Raw genomic sequence first — 19602 nt, 5'->3', positions numbered from 1 at the left:
AAAGTCTCGATGTTCAGGCGTATACGATTCCTATTCTTTTCCAAGGTTTCGGACCCACAAATACCTCACGTACCCGCTGCTTTTACTACGCCCGTCTTCCCACGGTGGCAATCACATCTGATTTGAAGAATCATTAACCCTTCCTCAGACCCGACCACAGTTGTCTCAAATTCCTTCCTTCCTCAGTCACTGCCATGGCTCCCGTTGAGATCCCGGGAGTCAACGTTCCTTTGCTGTGAGTAGGCCTCTCCATTTCCTTCCGTTTGATCGGACATGCTCATGTCAGTAAAAGGACGGGGCCCCTGGTACGTCGGGTTCAATTTCAAGCGTAGCAACGCCGGAAGACATCTCGTTGCAGGCCTTGGGTTACATGTGGGACTACGGCCTCTACGGAATCCTCCTGGTCCAGATGTGTAAGGACATCCACTGTGTCACAGAACAGCTATCCTGACAAGAGGAGTCATCCAGATATCTACCACATAACCTTCCGGAAGGACAAGATCGGCTTCAAGATTTTTGGTGCGCCTATTCATATCACTCCAATACACCCACCCAAACAGACACAAGTATGGTCATTACTTCTTCTGGAGACGGTCTTCACCATTTTCACAACTATCGCCGCCTGGCATAATTTTGGAACTGGCTGGGGAGACCCTGACACTCTCACGACAATCGATGTCTCATGGGAACCCCTCCCTGCATTGAACGGTTTCAGTGGGTGCCTGTGTCCATGCTTTCCGGCTAAAGTTCACGTTCTCCCTTAACAGTTGCCGCAATGGTTCAGAGCTTCTACGTCTACCGAATATGGACGTTAACGAAAAAATTATGGCTTGCACTCGCCATTGAAGCGGTAGGACTTTGGTCATTTTGGTCTACCTGGGCACCACTTGACTCCCGATAGGTTGCTCTTATGCAGTGTATATTGGCCTTCTATTACGGGATAGTTGTATGTCCATGTGCTCAACGTTATGCGGTTTATGGATGTGTACGCAGGTCTCTTTAAGAGGGCGAGGGATCAACGAGTTGTTTGCGCTGGCACCCAGCATTAACGTACGCGTCAACATTTGTATTACAACTCTTATCCGCATTTCTAATCCTCCGGTCCTAAAAGGCGTGCTTATCTGGCAGTGCTGCGTGCAACGTTCTGATCACAGCTTCTATTGTCACCATAGTACGTTCGATTCTAGAGGAACGCGACATATGGTTTATGTCCTTCAATTGCAGCTTTACAAATCAGAGACAAAAGTCGTCTTCTCGCATACAACGAACACTGTTACCCAAATTATACGCTACGTAGTGGAAACAGGTCTGGTAACCTCTGTGGTGGCTCTGTGCGAGCTTGTATTGTGGTTAACGAACCGACAGTACAACTTCCATTTCATAGGGTATGTGTTGTTTTTGCCATTAAGGCGATACGGATGACGACATGGTTGTTGCTGCAGGTTCCTTATTCTCGGCAAACTGTAAGGGGCTTCCCCATCGCATAATCAAAGCATTGCGCCAACTAATCTATTCAAGATATGCGAACACAGCACTAGGAATAATAAATTCGCGTGCTCTCATGTTTAGTGGACACCAACAACACCAACAGGACTACGAGCATCAAAGTACATTTGTAGCCACGACTCCCCATAATACTACGTCATATTGGGACGAGTCGGAATCTATAGAAAACGATTTGAGTTCAATTTACCAACACCAACCTGGCCCATCAATACCTCAGCCTGTGCAGGTTTTCAAGACCGTTTCTGTAGGTCAGTCTACAGATAGTCTTGACACCAAAAATGCTGTCGTTTCAGTGCGTAAAATAGAGTTTTCTATTGTGAAGACTCTAACTGCTCGTACAGAATTTTCCAGATCACTCTGAGCGGCCAAGTGCTGCTAGCACTAGCGCTGGAACTTTCATTGAATGAATTTGCGCTATTCACTTTTTAGCATGTCCATATGTTGGGACTGACGATCCATTTTGTACTTCAATGGAACCGAGCATGTAACTGTATTCTGTGTGCTTTTGCTTGATATCTGTCTTCGGGACGTGGTCAACACTCAAGAATAAGGTGTTGAAGCTTGAACAGGTAGGTCCATTCAAATTTTCCCTCGTCAAGCTTGACCACTACTGGCAAAAAGTGAGATCTGCCGTATAGGGTCTCCGAATTTCGCTTTGTTTTCGAGTACTGTTTCAGTCGTTGCCTGCTTATATCGGACTTTTAGGAGACAGGGAATTTATCTCATGGTGAAGATTAGGTACAATTATCTGCTAAGACTATGCGATCGGTACCCACCGTTGGAGTTGAGTGATAATGTAAGGGAAGCTCTGGAGTCTATCTCCCATTACGCTTAAGTTATGCTTCCTCAGTCACTAAGTCCCGTAACGCAAGTTGTGGAACCCTCTTCAACAGCTGGTCAGCATATGAAGCAATGCATTTAAGCTGTCCATATCTGAGTCGTTTATTAATGCTATACATAACGGGTACGAATTCTTAAGAACGAAAATAGATCGTCCTTGAACAGTTGCTGTTTAAAGCCAAAGCTAAGAGATTTGTGCGCTTTGATATTGGCCTCAAATATTTATGAGGACAACGTTAAGTCAACTTGCATTGCTGCATTGGTGATGACGTTCACAGAGAAAAGCATATAAGCCTTCAGTCGTAGGAAAATGATGCTTATTGCTTCTCGAGGGTACGTCTTGTACTAGCGAAGATGAATACTTCGGAAGAGTGATGGTGGCTGTTTAGACCTTGAATCGAAGACGCCTTTCGTTTTCTCCTCTAAAATGTTCGACGAACAGCTTGGATTCTTGAAGTAAAAAGATGTTTAAGATATAGATCAATTGAGCAGGTTAACGGGACCTCCGCTACTTTTCATTGCAATGCATCTCGGGCAACGATCTACTCCCCCTCCCCAAGACGACTTTTGATAAATGTTGCTGTATCGATCCGTGGCCCCGGGGTACTATCGTCTGCCGTGTGGGATACAAAATTTGGAATGAAGGCTTCGACCGATTATCGATTCGATAGCTGTAGACGGCGCCGAACCGTCGGTGTGAAGATCCTCGGAAAATAATGAGGTCTGGAGAACAGCCGGGGATTACCAATAGTCATGACGCTGGAAGTGAGTTGGTTGCTCTGTCCGAAACTCGGACTTGATAAAAAAAACTCGGAAATCAGCGTGCACCTATAACAGGAACAGCAGCGCTACATGGATGGGTTTCAAAAAGAGTTTGGACACCTGAATCGCAGAGATACGGTCAACGGACTATTTTTATACGCCATCATCATCACCACCGCAGGACCCACTCGGGGTCTAACTATACGTAACAAGATTAGAAAAAAGCAAAGTTGCTCGAGTGTTGGCTGTTACCGTGTACATTCAGCTTCCACAAAATCAGCTTCTCAAAAGAAGAAAGCCAGCGGACTACCGGCTCCAATGTCCCTTATGGAATCCGGCTTTTGCCAGTCAATGAACACGGTTCCTCAGAAGCTCTATCCAGTCGTCGCTTCAGCCGTAGCAAACGGAAACTGAAGTTAAGACTGCCGATGGCCTGAATATGCCGGGCTGGAATCAATGATAATATTCGATGACTGATACAGGTACCATTCATTAGAACACAGACTATTCACTCGGAGAATCCCTTGTCAGCCAATAGTAAGATAGAAATGAAGGACGTGTCCTACGGCGTCGACGGTTGACATAGACAAGCCTAGAATACATGTACAATCACATCGTACAGTAGTCTGAGGAGAGATCTTACGATAGTTTTCTGGCACTCGGACCAATTATAATCAACCTAAAACCAAATGTCTGTACAAACAACGAGTAAGTACTTGTTCAAGCCAGGATCGGGGGCCCCTGCGAAGACGGAACTTATGCCTTATCATAGTTTCCACATTCATAAGGCCTGGAAGCTAGGTCGTTTAAGCCTGTTGATTCGATACGGAAATGCTGCAGATCAGATACCAGTCTCGCGAGCCTGCGGCTGAGGCAAGTAAATGCTCGTTAAACCTTAGTTGAAGACTTTTGTCACATTACATGTAAGTTGATCGTGACCGTGATATCCGTGATATCGCGCCCACGTGCGCAATGCTCACCGTATCGAGCTTCGGAGAGCGACAAGGCAATCACCAGGAGTCAAGATGCGACGGTGCACGGTGCAAATTCCACATATGCACGTTCAATGTTGAAATCAGTCAAAACGGAAGAGCTGGACTATTTGATCCACCTTGTATTACAGAACTTGAAGTCGCGATATAAAGAAAATAAATAACTTAAAACCAGGGATGTCATGACTCTTCACAGGTGATGCCCATAATACTTTTGTCCGCCATTGCTGTCAATTTCAAGGCTTATAGTATTCTTGTCTCTCTTGACACCCTTTTCAACTATGTCAGCCGCTGCCGTCACGTTTGAATTCTAGTCAACTCTTACCGATACAACGATCATCTCATGGGAGTCGTCATCCTCGTGGATTTCAGTGGTCCGTGTTACCTGTACAGTTTGTGCTCCAACCGTTGTAATCTTTGGTCCAACTTCGTTCCAGAAAGAACTCGAAGAATGTGGTATCGATCTCGACAAGTTGGAGGGTCCGTTTTGAATGGCACCGAAGACAAGGGCTCTTGAATTCAAGGTAGCGACGAGGGCGTTTGAATACCTGCACCGAACTGATCACTCTTCAGCAAACAAACAAAGTGAACAAACATACAGCTTTCCGAGGACGAGAAATCTGGCGTAATTCGTTAATGATATACCACTTGATGAACACCAACTTACCCAATGAAATGGACATAATACCGAGGCTGGATTAACCACAGGACTAACTCCACCACAGCAGCTACGGAAGTGAGTAACCCCGTCTCAACGGTGAAGCGGATAATTTTTGTGACTGCATTTGTCGTCTGACTGAACGTCGAGCGACTACTTGCTTGCCATAGCTGTTTTCTAAGTTTGAATATCTATTTCGTCGACGCAAGAGTTCGACGCACAACATAGACGATCACGGAGGTGATCAGCACATCACAAGCCGCACTCCCGGCTAGCCATGTCTGCATTGAAAGTAAGCATCAAGTAAAAATACTGAGTCAAAATGACACGTACGCTAACCATAGGTGTTAACTCAATGAGCTTACTGACACCTAAGCCTTCCACTGACACCTGTCGAAAGTGTTAGCACCCAGAGAGGTTGAAACGATGTAAACGAAAGAAGCCTTACCGCTATGCCGAAGTAATAGGCAAACACACATTGTACAACAGCAACAATTTCAATAAAGATACAGATCCAGATGTTTTTCGTAAGGTTGTAAATTCTCCAGACATAAAATGTCTGAACCATGGACGAAACTGTGGTGGGTTTTTAGAAGGTCTGGATGTCATAGTAAATAGTTGCATACTGGTTCCGTTGAGTGCAGGAAGGGGCTCCCAGGACCAATCGATGTAGGAAAGCATATCCACATCACCCCATCCATCAGCATATAGATTCCAGGCCGCGATAGTTGAAAAAATAGTAAAGATGACCTCGAGAAGGAATATAAGCCACACTGGCAATCACAGAGTCAGATAAGGTCCTAGTCTGGGGGAATGTCGTCAAGGTTGGCCACGGACCATATAATCTCGTCTTCCATGTGTCTTTGTGGTTGAAATGGATATAATAGATATCTGTCAGATGTCAGCTAAAGGGCACATCGACAAAAACTTACACGCACACATCTGAACTGTGAGAATGCCAAAGAGGCCGTATCCCCACATATAGCCAAGTATCTGGATAATAAACGTTAATGGACCCAGACATTTTCTGCAGCACTTGCGCGCACCAATGGGCCAGTGCTGATTTTCATTAACGTTAGGTCAATGCAATTTCGCATAAAACTTACATGAGAGGTACATTTACTCCAGGGACGGAAATAGGTGCCATCTACGATTGCGAGGGGCAGAAGAAAGAGAAATATAGGCCGTATTTCTTACAGCGTCGATCTGGCACCTTTTTAAACGAACGAACCTTGTGGTAAACTTTCTCACCCACTTATGTCCTCCGGCCCATTCCGTTGGTAGCGCGGTAGCGCATCAGATGCTGATGATACGATCATTTTGTCTGGACGTTTCATAGTCCTCCAGACATCAAAAAGCCAGTATGAAGCAGCGCGCAGAGACCAAAAGGAGAGCTCTTAGTCGCCAGATGCGATTTCAAGCGAAATTCCGTTTGCGAGGTAGTACATGCGACATCTTTTTAGAAGTCCAAGGGTAGTCCGAGTCCTTGAGCCCCATTGATCGTGAGGATCGTCGCGGTGAAGGCCATCACGACCTGGTGCCTATGTTTCCAGAACAGTATCGGGATGTGAGCTGATGCGACAATCTCATATAAAAGGCTAAAGCATGGTGTACTATGAGTCCAGAGCGACCGTTCGGCGTCTGTGACAGGGAAAAAGACTCACGTTTTTAATACCTTATCCATCCTTGAGCACCACTGAAAGCAATCATCAAGTCGGCGACCCGGTGCATTGTTAAGAATTTGAACCATGGGCTTCTGGAGGAGGAGCTGGAAGTCGGGCTATGTAAACGACCAGCGCTCGAAAATGGAGTTTCACTGATATCAGTTCCGATTTTGATGGATAAGAAACGCATATTGAGTTTCAAAACTTTTCGGTAATAATATTGAGCTCCAGACTCGGCTATGTACCGATATGTACCGAGAACCAGTGATCGTACATTCGGAGTGGTTCATAGGAATGGGCATACACTGTATCTGCTTGTGTCCTGAGGATTTTGAATGCCTCTGTGGCTGAGAAATGAGTCTGGATGAGTGCTGCTCTCTAAACTGAGTTTCCGGGGACCTACCATCAATCCTCCACGGAATGTCTCCCAGAATAAACGTCCTTCCTCACTCACTCCTGGCCGATCGTCAATGATCACCAATTTCGATTAAGGAAGCGTATCAGTGATTAACGATTTACTACCTTCAAGTTCTGCGTGACGCTACAACAGTACAACAAGCAGATCCCAGTTCTTTGCCCACTAACATGTATATGTGCGCTGAAATTAGATTCGAACATGTTGATTCATAAAATTTGCGCTATGTATTCATATACACGGGATTGCTTAGACAATTTAGTTTCAACCACTGAAACAGAAAACTAGACTCCTTCGATTCCGAGCTCCTTTGCAATGATAAGGGCTGCTTTCTCGCCGATGGCAAGGGTAGCCGAGTACGTGTTCTGTGGCAGATCAATCAGGTTGCATAGGAATGTAAGGATGTCAATGAAACCTACGCAGTTGACGTTTGAGGGTGCAATCGAAAGATCTATCATGACAAGTGAGTGCAGTGATCAGGCGACGAGCACATGTATACACGAACCGGCGAGCTTTAGCCCTGTGACACCATATACATTGAGGTCTGCATCGACAACACCATCTCTTTCCCTCGGTTTCATGGGACAAGTACCGAGCTGGTAAAATCAAGCATCAAGGCCGCGCATAGTTTAGGGTGAGCTATACTTACGGAGTGCCACGTTGTACTGACTTTATATGTGTGGTGAATACTACAGCACAACATCTAGACGAAGCAGACTTACCAAAATTCCTGATGTTGGCGTTGATTGCATCATCATCTTCCTTGGAATAGACTATCTTGGGAGCATCAAGAGGAACAGGGCCATTTTCATGAGCGATACCTGCAGGACTGTCTGGGTCGAAGTGGGGATGAGCAGGAGCAAAGACACCCCGGTATACAGGCATCCGGCGGAGGATTTCACGGCCTCTCTTGTAACCCCAACGAAGTACGGCGACGTCAGCAGGGCTATAAGAGTGAGCGTTAAAGAAAGTCAACAGATAATAGTGCAAGCAACGCACTGAGACAAGAACCCGCAGTCGAAGTCAGGAGCAGCGTAGATATCATCAGAAGCGATGTGGAGATGTCCACGGGAAACGGGATACCCCTACAGAAAGGGCTCAGTACTTGGAATTTGACGGTATGGGTTGTCCTCATACAAGAGAAACTCCACAGCAGAAGTAGCTGATCGGCGGCAACGCTGACTGATCTGTCGGAAGTCTTCATTATAAGTTTGTGGGAAAGCCCCAAGAAAAGTGTACAAGCATACCCAGCTAATGCGCTCATCCAGAACAAAGGCTTATCAGGTTTATCCGCATAGTCCCTTTTCCAGACTTCTTCGAAGTCGGGCCCTAGTTCGTTTAGTTCATGTTCAAAAGGGCGGTACTTGACAGATGCGTCCACTCCACTAGGATCCGTGATTAGAAATGCCACCAAAGCATACTAGAATACAAATATACTTGGCGCCGAGTAACCCAGAACCATCCATGGCCCATTGGGCCATATTTTCTGACAAGGAATGAGAACTGTTTGATATCCGAACGGATGATGATGCGGGACACTTACTATTCCACGTCTCTGTATCCCCTCGGAAAAGGGTATCATAAGTCGTCACTTTGGGGTCCACCAAGTACGGAGTAACGAGAAAAGGGTGATCTGGTCCTTTACATTCAACAAACCAGGTCTTCATGATAAGAAATGCTCTCGCCATCATAGTCTTTCCCTACACCAGGAAGATCGACAAGCTGTTTGATACCGGCTTTCTCCAATATGGAGGCGGCACCAATGCCGGATCGTTCAAGGACCAAGGACGAACCCATAGCACCTGCGGAGAGAACTACCAAACGGCTGGCAAGCACTGTGTGCACTGATTGTTCTGCGTTGGGGTAAACCTGCTTGTCGAAAACATACTCGACGCCAACGGCCTTTGTGCCCCTGAAAAGCCCCGTTAATTAAATGGTCCGTGCTGATCGTGTATGTCAGGACATACTCAAACAAGACACGTTTAACCCTGGTTCCATCACAGAGCGTAACGTTTTTGCTCTCTTGGTTGTAGAGGTAGTGGGTCTCAAGAATATCAACATAAGAACTTCCGAAATATCAAGATAGAACCTAGTCATACCGCTGTGTCAGACCGACGACCTTTGCTCGAGGCGAACCTAAACGAATAAAAGTGTTAGCCTCAAATCACCTGGACATGATTCGCGTCGTCATACTTGGGCATCCTCTGGTAAAATGTTAACGCATCACGCAAGCAATGGAGAACTATTTCCTCACAAAGAAGCAGTTGAGGGATTCAGGGTCGAGATTGTTACCCTCCTCTGATTGAGGCCTGTCCTTCTCGTATTGGGGACCTACTTCAAGAAACTGCTTACAAATCTCCATCATGGATGGATTTCCACCGAAAGAGACCTTAATCGGTCCTGACGAGCCGTGAGTTTTCCTGGTCGGATCAACTTCGTATGTTTCAGCCTGTTTTACGGTGGATGAGGAAGGGCGAAACGGAGTCAATGTCAACAGCCTACCTTCTGCAATAACGGAATCAAATCCTTGGAACCCCAACCAGGGTTATTGTACTCAGTCTCCCAGGCGTCGAAGTCAGAAGCAGCGGGACGATTGTACAGTACGAAGTTGACCGATGCACCTAGCAGAATTCTGCTTCAGCTTCCCGAGTAAAACATCCCGTCCTTACCACCGCCGACACATCGAGCAGAGGGAACAACAAGACCCCGACCAGCCATGTGTTCACTAGGCTTGGACTCATAGAATTGCATGGTCTTGCTGTCGGGAGCCAAGTGAGTTATGTATCGCCCAGGTTGTATGTGCTCGATTTTGTCCTTAGTGGTCGGTCCCGCCTCGAGGACGAGGATCTTGAGGTTGGGATCGGCCTTCGTGAGACGTCCTGCAATTATACAGGCCGCTGCCCCACCTGCACATCATCGTTAGACTGAGGCGACGAAAATTGCTTGAACACACGTACCTCCAGCAAAAATGACATCATATTCAGATTCGATGGTATGTGGAGCCATGGTGTAGAGGGAAGGTAGGTTGCATTTCGAGGGTGAGGAGTGAGACCAAATAAATGCCATGCAAGAGCTAGATCACGAAGCTAGACGAGGGCTAGGAGCTATACAGACAGAGGGAACGTTTATTCCAGGCCCTATGGGCAAGAGAATGATATACGGTACCACGGGGGTATCACAATACAGTTGACTGGCGGTCTGATGTACATCATTGACGAGGCATAAGTAGATGCATCGTCAACAAGACAACATCCAGCGTTTCGACAGTCTGTGGGACCGATGCTTTGACTGCCAGGAGATGCTGGTTGCAGTCGGGTAAAGTTCTCCATCTTTCAAAACCATGTTCTCCGTTAAGGGACGAAGAGGCAACAGTAGCAGGAGAGATATCATCGGGGCCATTTATGGGCATCATGATGTTGATAGGATCCAACGGAAGGTTTAGAAGAGCCTAGATAAAAAAATAAGCATTGGAATAGCGCAAAAACAGTATTGAGGACAACGCTTCGCACCGCAAGCCACATAAAAAGGATGTCGTGAACCGTCACTGCAGGTTTCCACGAAAGACGGGAGAACAAGGCCAACTTCGCTCATGACGAAAGGAGAATAAAAACTGAATGACCACTCTGCACTGGACCAGACTCCAAGGTCCCAAAAACAATACAGTTTTCATCAAGTAAAAAAAACCTTCAAATCTGCCTCGATTGGGTCCAAGACCCAATCGCTCGTACAGAAGAAGCATCAGAAGCACACCGTACTGATCCTGGCGATCCGAGTTGTGCGAGGTTTACCGGAAGAGATTCACCAGAAAATCTAGACTTGTGTCGCTGATGATTCATGAGAAAGTAACACCATGAACAGAAATGAATTTGAAAGGTACGGTGTGCCTGTTCAGGTGATACTCGGACTGTACCTTTGGACTCAAATGCACTCTTCGTTCCAAACAAAACGGCATCACTGCGGAATACACTGAGGTCAGGCTTTCGTCAAAAAACGATTGGCTTCGTGTGCCTGGACCCGTACACTGCGGCGTTTGCATTGTACACAACGCTCATCTGATGATTGATGAATGTGCTTCCGTTAGGCAAAAACAACGAAAATACTGACCCAGACCAAGAGCATGAGATCGGGTGACAGCACAATAAAATAATGATAGGGTGCGTCGCAGTCGTTATCATCGGCCCCATCGGCCTAATCAGTGTAAGCGTCTGCGTGATCTGCGGGTGAAATACTGAAAAAAAAACAGAGTGGACAATGATCCTATGTACTGCGTGGTGATTACATTACAACTTCCATTTTTGCGATCAGCTAATGTAGTTCCTTCTCTGTGTCTCTCCATTCTATTACTATGAACTGACACTATAGGTAATTTCTTTACAAGTTAGAGGAATTTCGATGAGCTCCGCCTTTACCTCAACGAGATATCACGTCCAGACACGAAACCACGTCCAATTGAGTTGTCTGACTACCGAATCCGAGTCCGGATTGCTAAGAGACAAATATATTCTGATTAAGTGATCTGGTCTGCCGTATCAGTCAGTCAAAGTTTGCAGACGGGTATCCGTAGCGAACGTTGCGATATGGTTCCGTTTAGGCATGGTGGTCAATAACGAAAAATGGCACGTGCACCTTGTATGTGCCCATGCGTTCCACGGCCCGAATGTCCAGAAATATAGTCTAAGACGGAGATTAACGACTTTAGAAAGACTGAGATATGGTCCAACATGGGCTAAAGGAGACACCGAGAAGGCGCTGTAATTTTCAAATACAGGTCAATTTTGGAAGAGAGATCCATGCGTTCATCACTATGCTATGAAACCATTACAAGGATACTGCTTGTCCTAGAACAAGAAATATCCAGGAGTTAACATAAGATATAATACTGAACTCGATACTCAAGTAACCCAACTCTTCCCCTCGTACCTAGCAAGCTACTGATTGAGCTCTTTAAGAACTAAGTTACATTAAAAACCATTCCCTGCCGCTTAGCCTCCGTACTCGCTTCATGCGAGCGTCGGAGTGTTAGTTTCGACCGCGGGCTGCACATACCCATTGCTGATGTAGAGAAAAAATTGGGAAGGCCAATAGCTTGATAGCCGGTCCGATCATCCGGGATTCGCTTTCAACCGATGTAGGGTCAAAATCATCCAATATTATTAACACTCCTGCGCATTGGAGTGCCAAGAATTTGTTTTACCGTCTTGTTCTCTTGGTTATCTTTCTACCGGTGGGGGTCTGAGGTCCTGAGGGCGCCTCAAGGCAACAATCGACACGGATTTCCGGGCAGCATGGATAGATGTGTTTCAATCTTACTTAGAGTGGCGGTAGGAGGGAACCCAGGTATATCTCTTTCTTGGGTTATTTATGATGTGAAGCGTCATGCAGTCCCGCTCATAGTACGCCTTCCTCTTGAAGCATGCAGAAGGGCCAGCGTAGTAAGAGATTTTTTTAGTCCCCGATTGGTCTCTGTCCCTGTGTCTGCGAACGTCCACGGAATGTAAATGCCGGTGAAGAGCAGCTCTTACAGCTCCCGGATCCTTTCACCGAAACGCCTCTTGCCTTAGATCTCCAATGTCTATGTCCGGATGGGATGACAAACTGCGGTCTCGAGACTTGCCAAGTCTTACTCGCACCCGTGTGGCGCAATAGTATGTCCAGTTACTCCCCCTGATACCTCGACGCCTTGCTCGACTCATAGTTTCATCCTAATGCTTCTGAGCGTTGGGATCTGCACAAGGGCAGGTCCAAGCTCGTCTCCCTCCCTGCGGATTTATCGTTGTTTTTGTTTCCAATTGACGTTGACAACCCTGACGTCTCTAAATGAAGAGTTCGAGAGATGCTCTTGTTTTGCTCAATTCGCAGTGTCCTGCCCACTCTCTAGGTCTTCTGTGGCCACCGTAAGCTCTATCTGGTGGGGCATTGTCGATATTTGGATTTGTGGCGACCACAATTGTGGAACAAAGCCAATACGGGACTGTCAAAGTTCTAATACAGGACTCTGTCGATATTCTTCCGGTCATCATGATCTCATAGAATCATGTCATTTCTGGTCTGGATTCTGAAGTATTGCATCTTTGCAACTTGAAGCAAGTTTTAATATCGGGGCCTGAGCGTCACGGAGACGCCCGTGTTATTTCAGGGTCGCTAGCACGCCTCTCTATCACCAGAAGTCCTTTGGCCAGATCGCCTCACCGCTCTTCTCTATTCGGTTTGATCCACCAATTTTCTCCCAGGGTTCGTCTCTGCCTAAGTGGATGTTGTGTGGTTTGCCTCATGGCCTATGTTATCGCGACCCTTTTCTTTTCGCTGTGGCGCTACGTATTCATTTCCTGCGTTTCATACTCTCGCAACTCCTATCTACCACTGGATTGGGACAATTCGACGGCCATGTACTCAATGATGGGCGCCGCTATAGTATGATTTACAGGTTAGATTAGCTGTCGAGATTCTTTGATTAGATGAGGACGTCATTGATTCTTTCTAGGTTTGAACAGTGACTCATAGATTCAGTGTAAACCTAGTCAGCATAAGTTGTTTGTTGTCCGCATCACGGCTTACAGCCTATCATGTGAGTACATAGAACGACTCTGATCTTGGATTCTTGGCCATGGTAAATTAGTCGTGGCATATCCCAGCCAATCCCAACTGTCTGGTTCTTGGTAGCCTTATTCGTACTGTACACGCTGATGACACTCCGATTTACCATGGTTGCTCTTCCGTCATTACGAAGTAAAACACAATACTTCTTCGAAGTCGGTATTCTTGTTCTTACCAAGACATCCGGCACTGCGAGAAGCGCCGTACACGGTCACTTGGATCCCACGATACCGCAGCCGCAGGAGTTGAAGTCATCTTTCGGAAATCTTGTATCACTCTTCGCTGTGCGTTCATATTATCAGAAATCTATTTGCATACGACATAAACGAGGGGCACGCTCAAACGCATTATAGCAATCTCTCGCAAGAACCCACCGTGCTTAACATTTTTCTAGTACGAAGGATCTGGATAACAGACCGCACTACGAATGGTTCTTGGTTTCCATCACAGACTGAATTAACTGCATCTGCGCCAGGACTTTCCAATGTGCCCTATTTCCCCACCTCTACATATATTGACGAAGATACGCTCCACTGTACTATATGAAACTAGTGTCCCTACAACTAAGTAACTGATTACCCGGCGGAAGGCATGCCGCGAAACCACGGAAGAATCTACAGTATTATAATTTTACAGAGAACCGATATTATCCAAGGAATTACTAAGTAATCATAACGTTCCCAACCTACATAACCGTCTTCATTGTGGCCTGTCCGACCTTCGTTTCCCCGTCGGCAAGTATGCGACGTGCCGCCTTCCCATCTCGGTTCTTATAGAAGACTATCTCACCTTCGTCTTCGATGAAGCAGCACTGTGTGAACGTGCGATATAACGCCCGGAAAGTATTCTGATCCGAAAGAGTGAGTGAAAAGATCGGTGGAAAAAGCCTGAGTCGTACCGTTGAATCGTAATTATAGTTGTCGCCAAGAAGCATTCGGATACGCTTTGTGACCTCGGGTTGATTATAGAACGGAATGTAGGAAAAGAGGTGATGGGCAACCTAGTGAAGTTAAGAAAAAGCAATGAAACACGAGAGAACAGTAATCTCACATGATCATGGCTAACATTATGGAGGAAAACTCTACCGACCCATCCCAGAAGGGGTCTGTCAATAGTAGATGCCGCGCCACGGACAAAACTCCATGCCGCAGAGCGATAATACGGTACCGTCGGGTCTGAATGGTGGAGGTATGTCAACATAACGATCCAGTGATTAGCAAGCTATAAGGTACAAGACGGTCAGGCGATCCAACGTAAAATGAGAAAGTAAAGATGTACCAAATAAGGTACTCCATAGACTTTGACAAACTGCGAAAACCCTATCTCGCGAGCCCACAGAGTAAGGAGAAGAATGGCAACGCAAATGCCAACGTTAGAAGCGATGATTTTTTGCCGGTGCCTGGGCTTGAAAAGGGGCGAAGACGGACTGAAATGCTGGGTTACCGAGTCATGAGGAATGAAGATGTTGGATAACAATAATCGAAACTCACATTTGTTCCCTTGGGATAGCTTGGATTTCCCATCTCGTTCGTGAACAGATAGATCTGCCATCCAAGGAGTTGCATAATCAACATCTTCGAAAGGACGTAGATAGGGGCGTCTTCGAAAACCTCATGAGGATCAAGGCCAGATTTCCGCTCACCATCAGCCAAAAGACCGGGCGCTCCGTTACCACCATCTAGGGATTGAGGCCAGAGTCCATACTCGCTCCTCGACCTCGGGACATAGTTTTCATCTCTCTCTACACTCATCGGTGCCCTATGATGGCTCCGATGGGTCTCTCTCCACGCATAGTACGGCGCGAGAATAGCAGTGTGCAAAGTATATCCCACGACGTGGTTGACCCAGGAGTGCTCGGAGATCGTCCCATGGCCAGCTTCGTGGGCGAGACACCACCAGCCAGCAAGAATGACACCCTGGCACCACCAGTAGGCAGCCCAAAATGGAAACCTCAACACTGCTGGAGCAAGTGGAATAAACGAGGAGAGACGGTAAAGGATCCAAGCGGAGAGAACGTCACGGGCGACGTAAGAAAGACCCCTTGCGGTGGACTTTTTGAAAAGATGGGGAGGAAGGGCAGCATGGAGTTCGGCAAGGGTGATGTTAGGTGGTACGAAGGGAGTATTGGCGCGGCGAACATATTCCGGACCATCGATGATAAAAGTGGACAACATGACGAGTTTCTAGCTGATGCCCAGGGGAGAGGAAAGGACCCGGTTTGCGAGAGAAAGAGCCCATCCTTGACTTGTATTTATTCACAAGATGCCAAATACATTTTTGGCAGAAGCAAAGATTGGCATCAATTGCCCAAATGCTTCGCATCCCTCAGTATGGTAGGCCGAACGTCGCGGAGTACCCCGGACACCTCCGTGGTACTTTTCTTGATCTCAACAAATGAAATCCGGCGTCATTTGTTTCCGCCTCGTGTCCTTGTTCTGTGGTAATTCAGGGCCACCACGTTTGCCTACTTTTTACGAATCAGCCATCACACCATTGGAAACCGGAATCACTCGTGGGTCGACTTTTTTTCGGTCATCCCCTGACCCTCATGTTCGGTATTTTTGTCAAGTAAAATTTCAATTCAGTATCATAGTATTTTCTCATTATTTTTCTAATTTTCTGCTGGCGGGAGTGTCATACTCCCCAGAACCTCCCGGTCCCATGACCATCGGTGGCGCGCGACCCAGCTTCCTCTTCACTCATCGGTACCCGTGTAAGCACATCACCCTCGAATCTCCCGTGTAACGATGCAAACCTGACATTTGGCAGTCTGGCCTCCGCCAGCCCGTCAGTTCTGACCATCTCCCTGACAACGATCTCAAGCAACCTGCGAGCCACCTACCGTCGCGAATACGCGATGGTGAGTGGGAAGTCGCGTCCGGGATCCGCACCACGATTATGCACTGGAGAAAAGCGCATGAGTCTTCTTCCGTTTTGTGTTCTATTCGCTCCAAGACAAAAACACGACTCTGCTCAATGCCGTTTCTTCATTGATGGACATTGCTACGCCATTAGGTGCCCCCGAGTTTGCCTTTAATCGGGCGTGGACGGATGATAATGCCAGCAGATCGAGTTGCCGGAATTTGCCATATCTCGTAGTTCTAACAATGAGAGTTATTTGGTCTTTCGAACTACACATCCTAGTCACTGATCCAAAACTTCGACAGATTGTGCCCATTAGTATTGCAGTCTCGAATTTATGTCGATGACGCATAATTAACACTCGGCTTCGGGCTCGGTAAGGTACCAGTTATTGCTCGAAGTACTTTCACAATCAACTACGCAACCACCGATCAGAACACGGTCTCAAGAAGGGAAAACGAGAAGGAAGGATGAAGATCAGGAACAACCCAAAGTACGTGTTGAACATAGCACTAACAGAAAAACATGGGTTGCACGTGACCGCGCCGTTGCTCGTTAACGGAGTCGCTGTTGAGTGTTCTGGCTAGGCAAGTATTTATCCTTCTCTGTGTATATTCCACCCTCAGACGCGGTCTGTATAAAAGACATCATGGGTGAGATTGATCATGGAACCGATATCGAAGGCGTGAAAAGAATAGGCAACGGCCTATTGCAAACTTATTGTCACCAGTTGTCCTGGGACTAAACGCATCAAAAGAGGATAAGTGATACCCAGATATGAAGACAATGTATACGTATGCAGCTGAGTACAAGCGACGCAGGAATGCATCACATGTGTGTTCCATGCGGCTCGGAGGACGTCTATCCAATGTCCATTGGGAGGTACTATCAGCTTCAGAGATGGCATGAACAGGCACGTGTATCAAATCCAGCTTCACACGTACGGCTGTTTCAATGTCTGATATATTCGCACACTGTACAATGATCTATCGAAATCATGATTAGTTCTATGGCACTCCCTGCCATCAGATTCTTGATGAAAAGGCCCGGGAACTTCGTGTCGTGCATCGAGCCTAACTACGAGAACATACTAGCGGTAGTATCAACGGCCTCTATAATGAAAGAAGCTCAGTCATTGAAAACTGAAAGTAGCAGTTGCAGGACGCACAAAAAAGGCTTAGTCATCACCGCGTGTCATCGTTTCCACAAAGTTCCAACACAGTTCGAGTGGAGTTCCACTACATTGCCGCCTTTACAACCCGAATGGTGGTGGCCTTAAAGGCCACAGTTAGTCTCGTGACGTTTTGTCACGGTATTCGCTTTTTTTTTGCATCAGGATCTGTCATGATTGAATGAACAATTAGTAAGGCTGTATTCAGTATCGACCGCGCTAGAAGGCCCATATCGATCAGGGGGGTCCGCTTAATGTAGGAAACGAGATGCACCACTGAAGTAACATCAGCCAATAGATCCTCAAATCGTATAGTTCCCTCATGCAGCGACTCAGAGTATAATAATTGGAGTTCACGTGTGCTGGATATGTATCTCGGGAGAGCCTACAGTCATTTTCTGATAAATGTTAACGGTCGTGCATATTTCAGGCTGTGCAATGTGCTAAAGCTTCTGAGAGTCCTATGCAGTATGATTCTACTTTTTCTTCCTCTAATTCACAACCGTATATCTAATAATATTCACAGTTGCCGCCACTTCAGCCCAGCCGTTCCACCAGTACATTGCCATGAACTTTTTACGATTTGGAGTTTCATATCCTACCCTGACCTTGTACTGATCCACCGAGAGCCTTTTCTAGAAGGCAATTTTCAATTACGCTCCCGGAGACCTGGATCTTCTGAGACCACAGAGAACTGGAGACCACTGTTGTAAATCGCTATGAATTTCACCTGCAAGTTTAACGCGTCAGAGCCTAGCAAGTTAATTATTTGCTAGATTTTCCCTTGAAGACAAGAAGTGGAAGATTCTCAATGTACCCATGGGGACGCTCCTGTTTAGTCCAAGTCAAAATTCTTCATCCCTCCTTCACTCTGTCGATAACGAATTCCTCCTTTATTGGCCCTGATGATCTTTTCTCACTATGCTGTGAACAGAGCCTTTAGGTATCTGATTACCTAGGCTATATCCCTGAATCGCTCAAGCTGGCCCTGATTATCGATCGTTGCGCAAGGCTTACAATTGAGTCTTGAATACCAGTATGTCCACGAGCCCGAAGTCCGTTACACGGCACTGTTATTATTACAAATATGAGTCATCGCACTTTGGGAAGAGGCACAAGATGTAACTCGCACCGTACGCCTTGCTCGTGTCTATAATTCGTCATCGCAGGTACCATGCAGCAAGACGTTTATCCTTACGGCGTATTCGGCTTGTACCTTGCTCTCTTTATCAGTTCCACTTGATCAGATAGAGTCTTAAACATACTCGAGGACTAATTCAAATTCGTGGATCCAGAAGCTCATCTATTATCAGCGCCTTGGATATAACTTTTGGCTTCACGAAAGCCGTGCGAGGACGTTTCGCTCACGTTGCCACATCGGCTGCACTTTAAATTACCAGCTGCCGATATTATCCTTCACCCCATCTAATCTACACTGCTGGAGATCAAGCTCCATGCGGGAGTCCACCTACTCTGCGCTTACACCGGTACAGGACTCACCAATTGATTCTTGAATGGGAGGATGCGACGGTTATCAAATTGCGACAGTTTAACTGCGACCTCTGTCACCGCTCTCGATGCTCTCTGTTCGAGTCGTACAAGCTTTTTAGTGATCCCCGGCTTCACCCATATTGGGAGATCATCGTTTATTGAATCCCACCTGACAGACGGGGACCAGATGCCATTTTACGCTTGATTTGCTTCCGCTGTGACAGAGGATTCGAGGGTGAGAGTGTGGATTCCATGCTGATTTGGCAGGTGTGAATTTTCAGATAGACGCGCTCGACATCTGGCTCTTACTTGTCTAGACTTCACCAGCCATGGTGCATTTGAACTAACTTAGTGCGTACTCGAGCACTTTGGGTCATAAGTGACTTATTCCGCTTCAAGGTTACGCATTTTGTCTGTAACGATTGCTTATGTTGGATTGGCGAGCGCCACTAGTATGTACTATGCACCCCGGGTAATAAGCGTAACGTTGGGACTTCACAGAAGGCAAGTCAAGATTGATGAGATGGAGGATTACGCCCAATGTATGGTGTCAAAACGCCGCCAACGAAAAATACGTGTTCTTACACTAAGATCGAAATGCATTATGTACCGTAAATCCGCTGGCGGACATGTGTTGACCAAAAATT

General features: G+C 46.6%; 6 protein-coding genes across 6 annotated transcripts; 3 read left to right on the top strand and 3 right to left on the bottom strand.

Moving 5' to 3' along the window:
* Positions 1–9: 9 nt before the first annotated feature.
* BT62DRAFT_1004793 (uncharacterized protein) lies at positions 10–1913 on the top strand (the record flags this gene model as incomplete). The annotated part of the gene is made up of 13 exons (XM_043177085.1): positions 10–104; positions 161–235; positions 287–305; positions 359–413; positions 469–714; positions 768–850; positions 902–946; positions 994–1050; positions 1112–1171; positions 1225–1385; positions 1443–1463; positions 1519–1798; positions 1848–1913. The coding sequence occupies 13 exons, from the start codon at positions 10–12 to the stop codon at positions 1911–1913; spliced, it is 1263 nt and encodes a 420-aa protein (XP_043040715.1).
* Positions 1914–2880: 967 nt separating this feature from the next.
* BT62DRAFT_931051 (uncharacterized protein) lies at positions 2881–3601 on the top strand. Its single transcript, XM_043186054.1, has 2 exons — positions 2881–3307; positions 3361–3601. Exons 1-2 carry the CDS (start codon positions 3199–3201, stop codon positions 3543–3545), a joined length of 294 nt encoding a protein of 97 aa, XP_043040714.1. The 5' UTR covers positions 2881–3198; the 3' UTR covers positions 3546–3601.
* Positions 3602–4290: 689 nt separating this feature from the next.
* Positions 4291–5905, bottom strand: BT62DRAFT_1004792 (uncharacterized protein; the record flags this gene model as incomplete). The annotated part of the gene is made up of 12 exons (XM_043177084.1): positions 4291–4371; positions 4426–4648; positions 4700–4720; positions 4768–4928; positions 4980–5039; positions 5092–5148; positions 5207–5334; positions 5385–5531; positions 5596–5649; positions 5697–5751; positions 5805–5817; positions 5865–5905. The coding sequence occupies 12 exons, from the start codon at positions 5903–5905 to the stop codon at positions 4291–4293; spliced, it is 1041 nt and encodes a 346-aa protein (XP_043040713.1).
* Positions 5906–7121: 1216 nt separating this feature from the next.
* On the bottom strand, positions 7122–9843 carry BT62DRAFT_980268 (alcohol oxidase; the record flags this gene model as incomplete). Its single annotated transcript, XM_043189497.1, has 17 exons — positions 7122–7202; positions 7257–7288; positions 7343–7433; positions 7528–7783; positions 7837–7922; positions 7975–8035; positions 8085–8222; positions 8275–8323; positions 8381–8470; positions 8523–8749; positions 8805–8881; positions 8937–8973; positions 9031–9041; positions 9092–9286; positions 9340–9458; positions 9507–9743; positions 9795–9843. The coding sequence occupies 17 exons, from the start codon at positions 9841–9843 to the stop codon at positions 7122–7124; spliced, it is 1836 nt and encodes a 611-aa protein (XP_043040712.1).
* A 4086-nt stretch (positions 9844–13929) lies between these two features.
* BT62DRAFT_948152 (delta-12 fatty acid desaturase) lies at positions 13930–15759 on the bottom strand. Its single transcript, XM_043188055.1, has 5 exons — positions 14922–15759; positions 14710–14865; positions 14482–14652; positions 14330–14431; positions 13930–14278 (listed from the first exon to the last, which is right to left on the bottom strand). The coding sequence occupies exons 1-5, from the start codon at positions 15603–15605 to the stop codon at positions 14117–14119; spliced, it is 1275 nt and encodes a 424-aa protein (XP_043040711.1). The 5' UTR covers positions 15606–15759; the 3' UTR covers positions 13930–14116.
* BT62DRAFT_1075296 (uncharacterized protein) lies at positions 15743–16880 on the top strand (the record flags this gene model as incomplete). The annotated part of the gene is made up of 5 exons (XM_043179105.1): positions 15743–15803; positions 15881–16170; positions 16201–16291; positions 16354–16611; positions 16675–16880. 5 exons carry the CDS (start codon positions 15743–15745, stop codon positions 16878–16880), a joined length of 906 nt encoding a protein of 301 aa, XP_043040710.1.
* Positions 16881–19602: the final 2722 nt, after the last annotated feature.

The sequence above is a fragment of the Guyanagaster necrorhizus genome (genome assembly GCF_019112545.1).
Source record: "Guyanagaster necrorhizus MCA 3950 unplaced genomic scaffold BT62scaffold_10, whole genome shotgun sequence".
Classification (NCBI taxonomy): Eukaryota; Fungi; Basidiomycota; class Agaricomycetes; order Agaricales; family Physalacriaceae; genus Guyanagaster; species Guyanagaster necrorhizus.
This window is presented reverse-complemented; position numbering and strand designations above follow the sequence as displayed.

Bases quoted from the DNA above. Each gene is read 5' to 3' on its own strand.
- BT62DRAFT_931051 (XM_043186054.1), top strand. From the start codon at position 3,199: ATGGATGGGTTTCAAAAAGAGTTTGGACACCTGAATCGCAGAGATACG. The intron at 3,308-3,360 runs CTATACGTAACA...GTTGGCTGTTAC, and splicing joins AGGACCCACTCGGGGTCTAA to CGTGTACATTCAGCTTCCAC.
- BT62DRAFT_948152 (XM_043188055.1), bottom strand. From the start codon at position 15,605: ATGTTGTCCACTTTTATCATCGATGGTCCGGAATATGTTCGCCGCGCC. The intron at 14,866-14,921 runs GTGAGTTTCGAT...TCGGTAACCCAG, and splicing joins GCTATCCCAAGGGAACAAAT to CATTTCAGTCCGTCTTCGCC. The intron at 14,279-14,329 runs GTACGACTCAGG...CTTTCGGATCAG, and splicing joins ACTATAATTACGATTCAACG to AATACTTTCCGGGCGTTATA.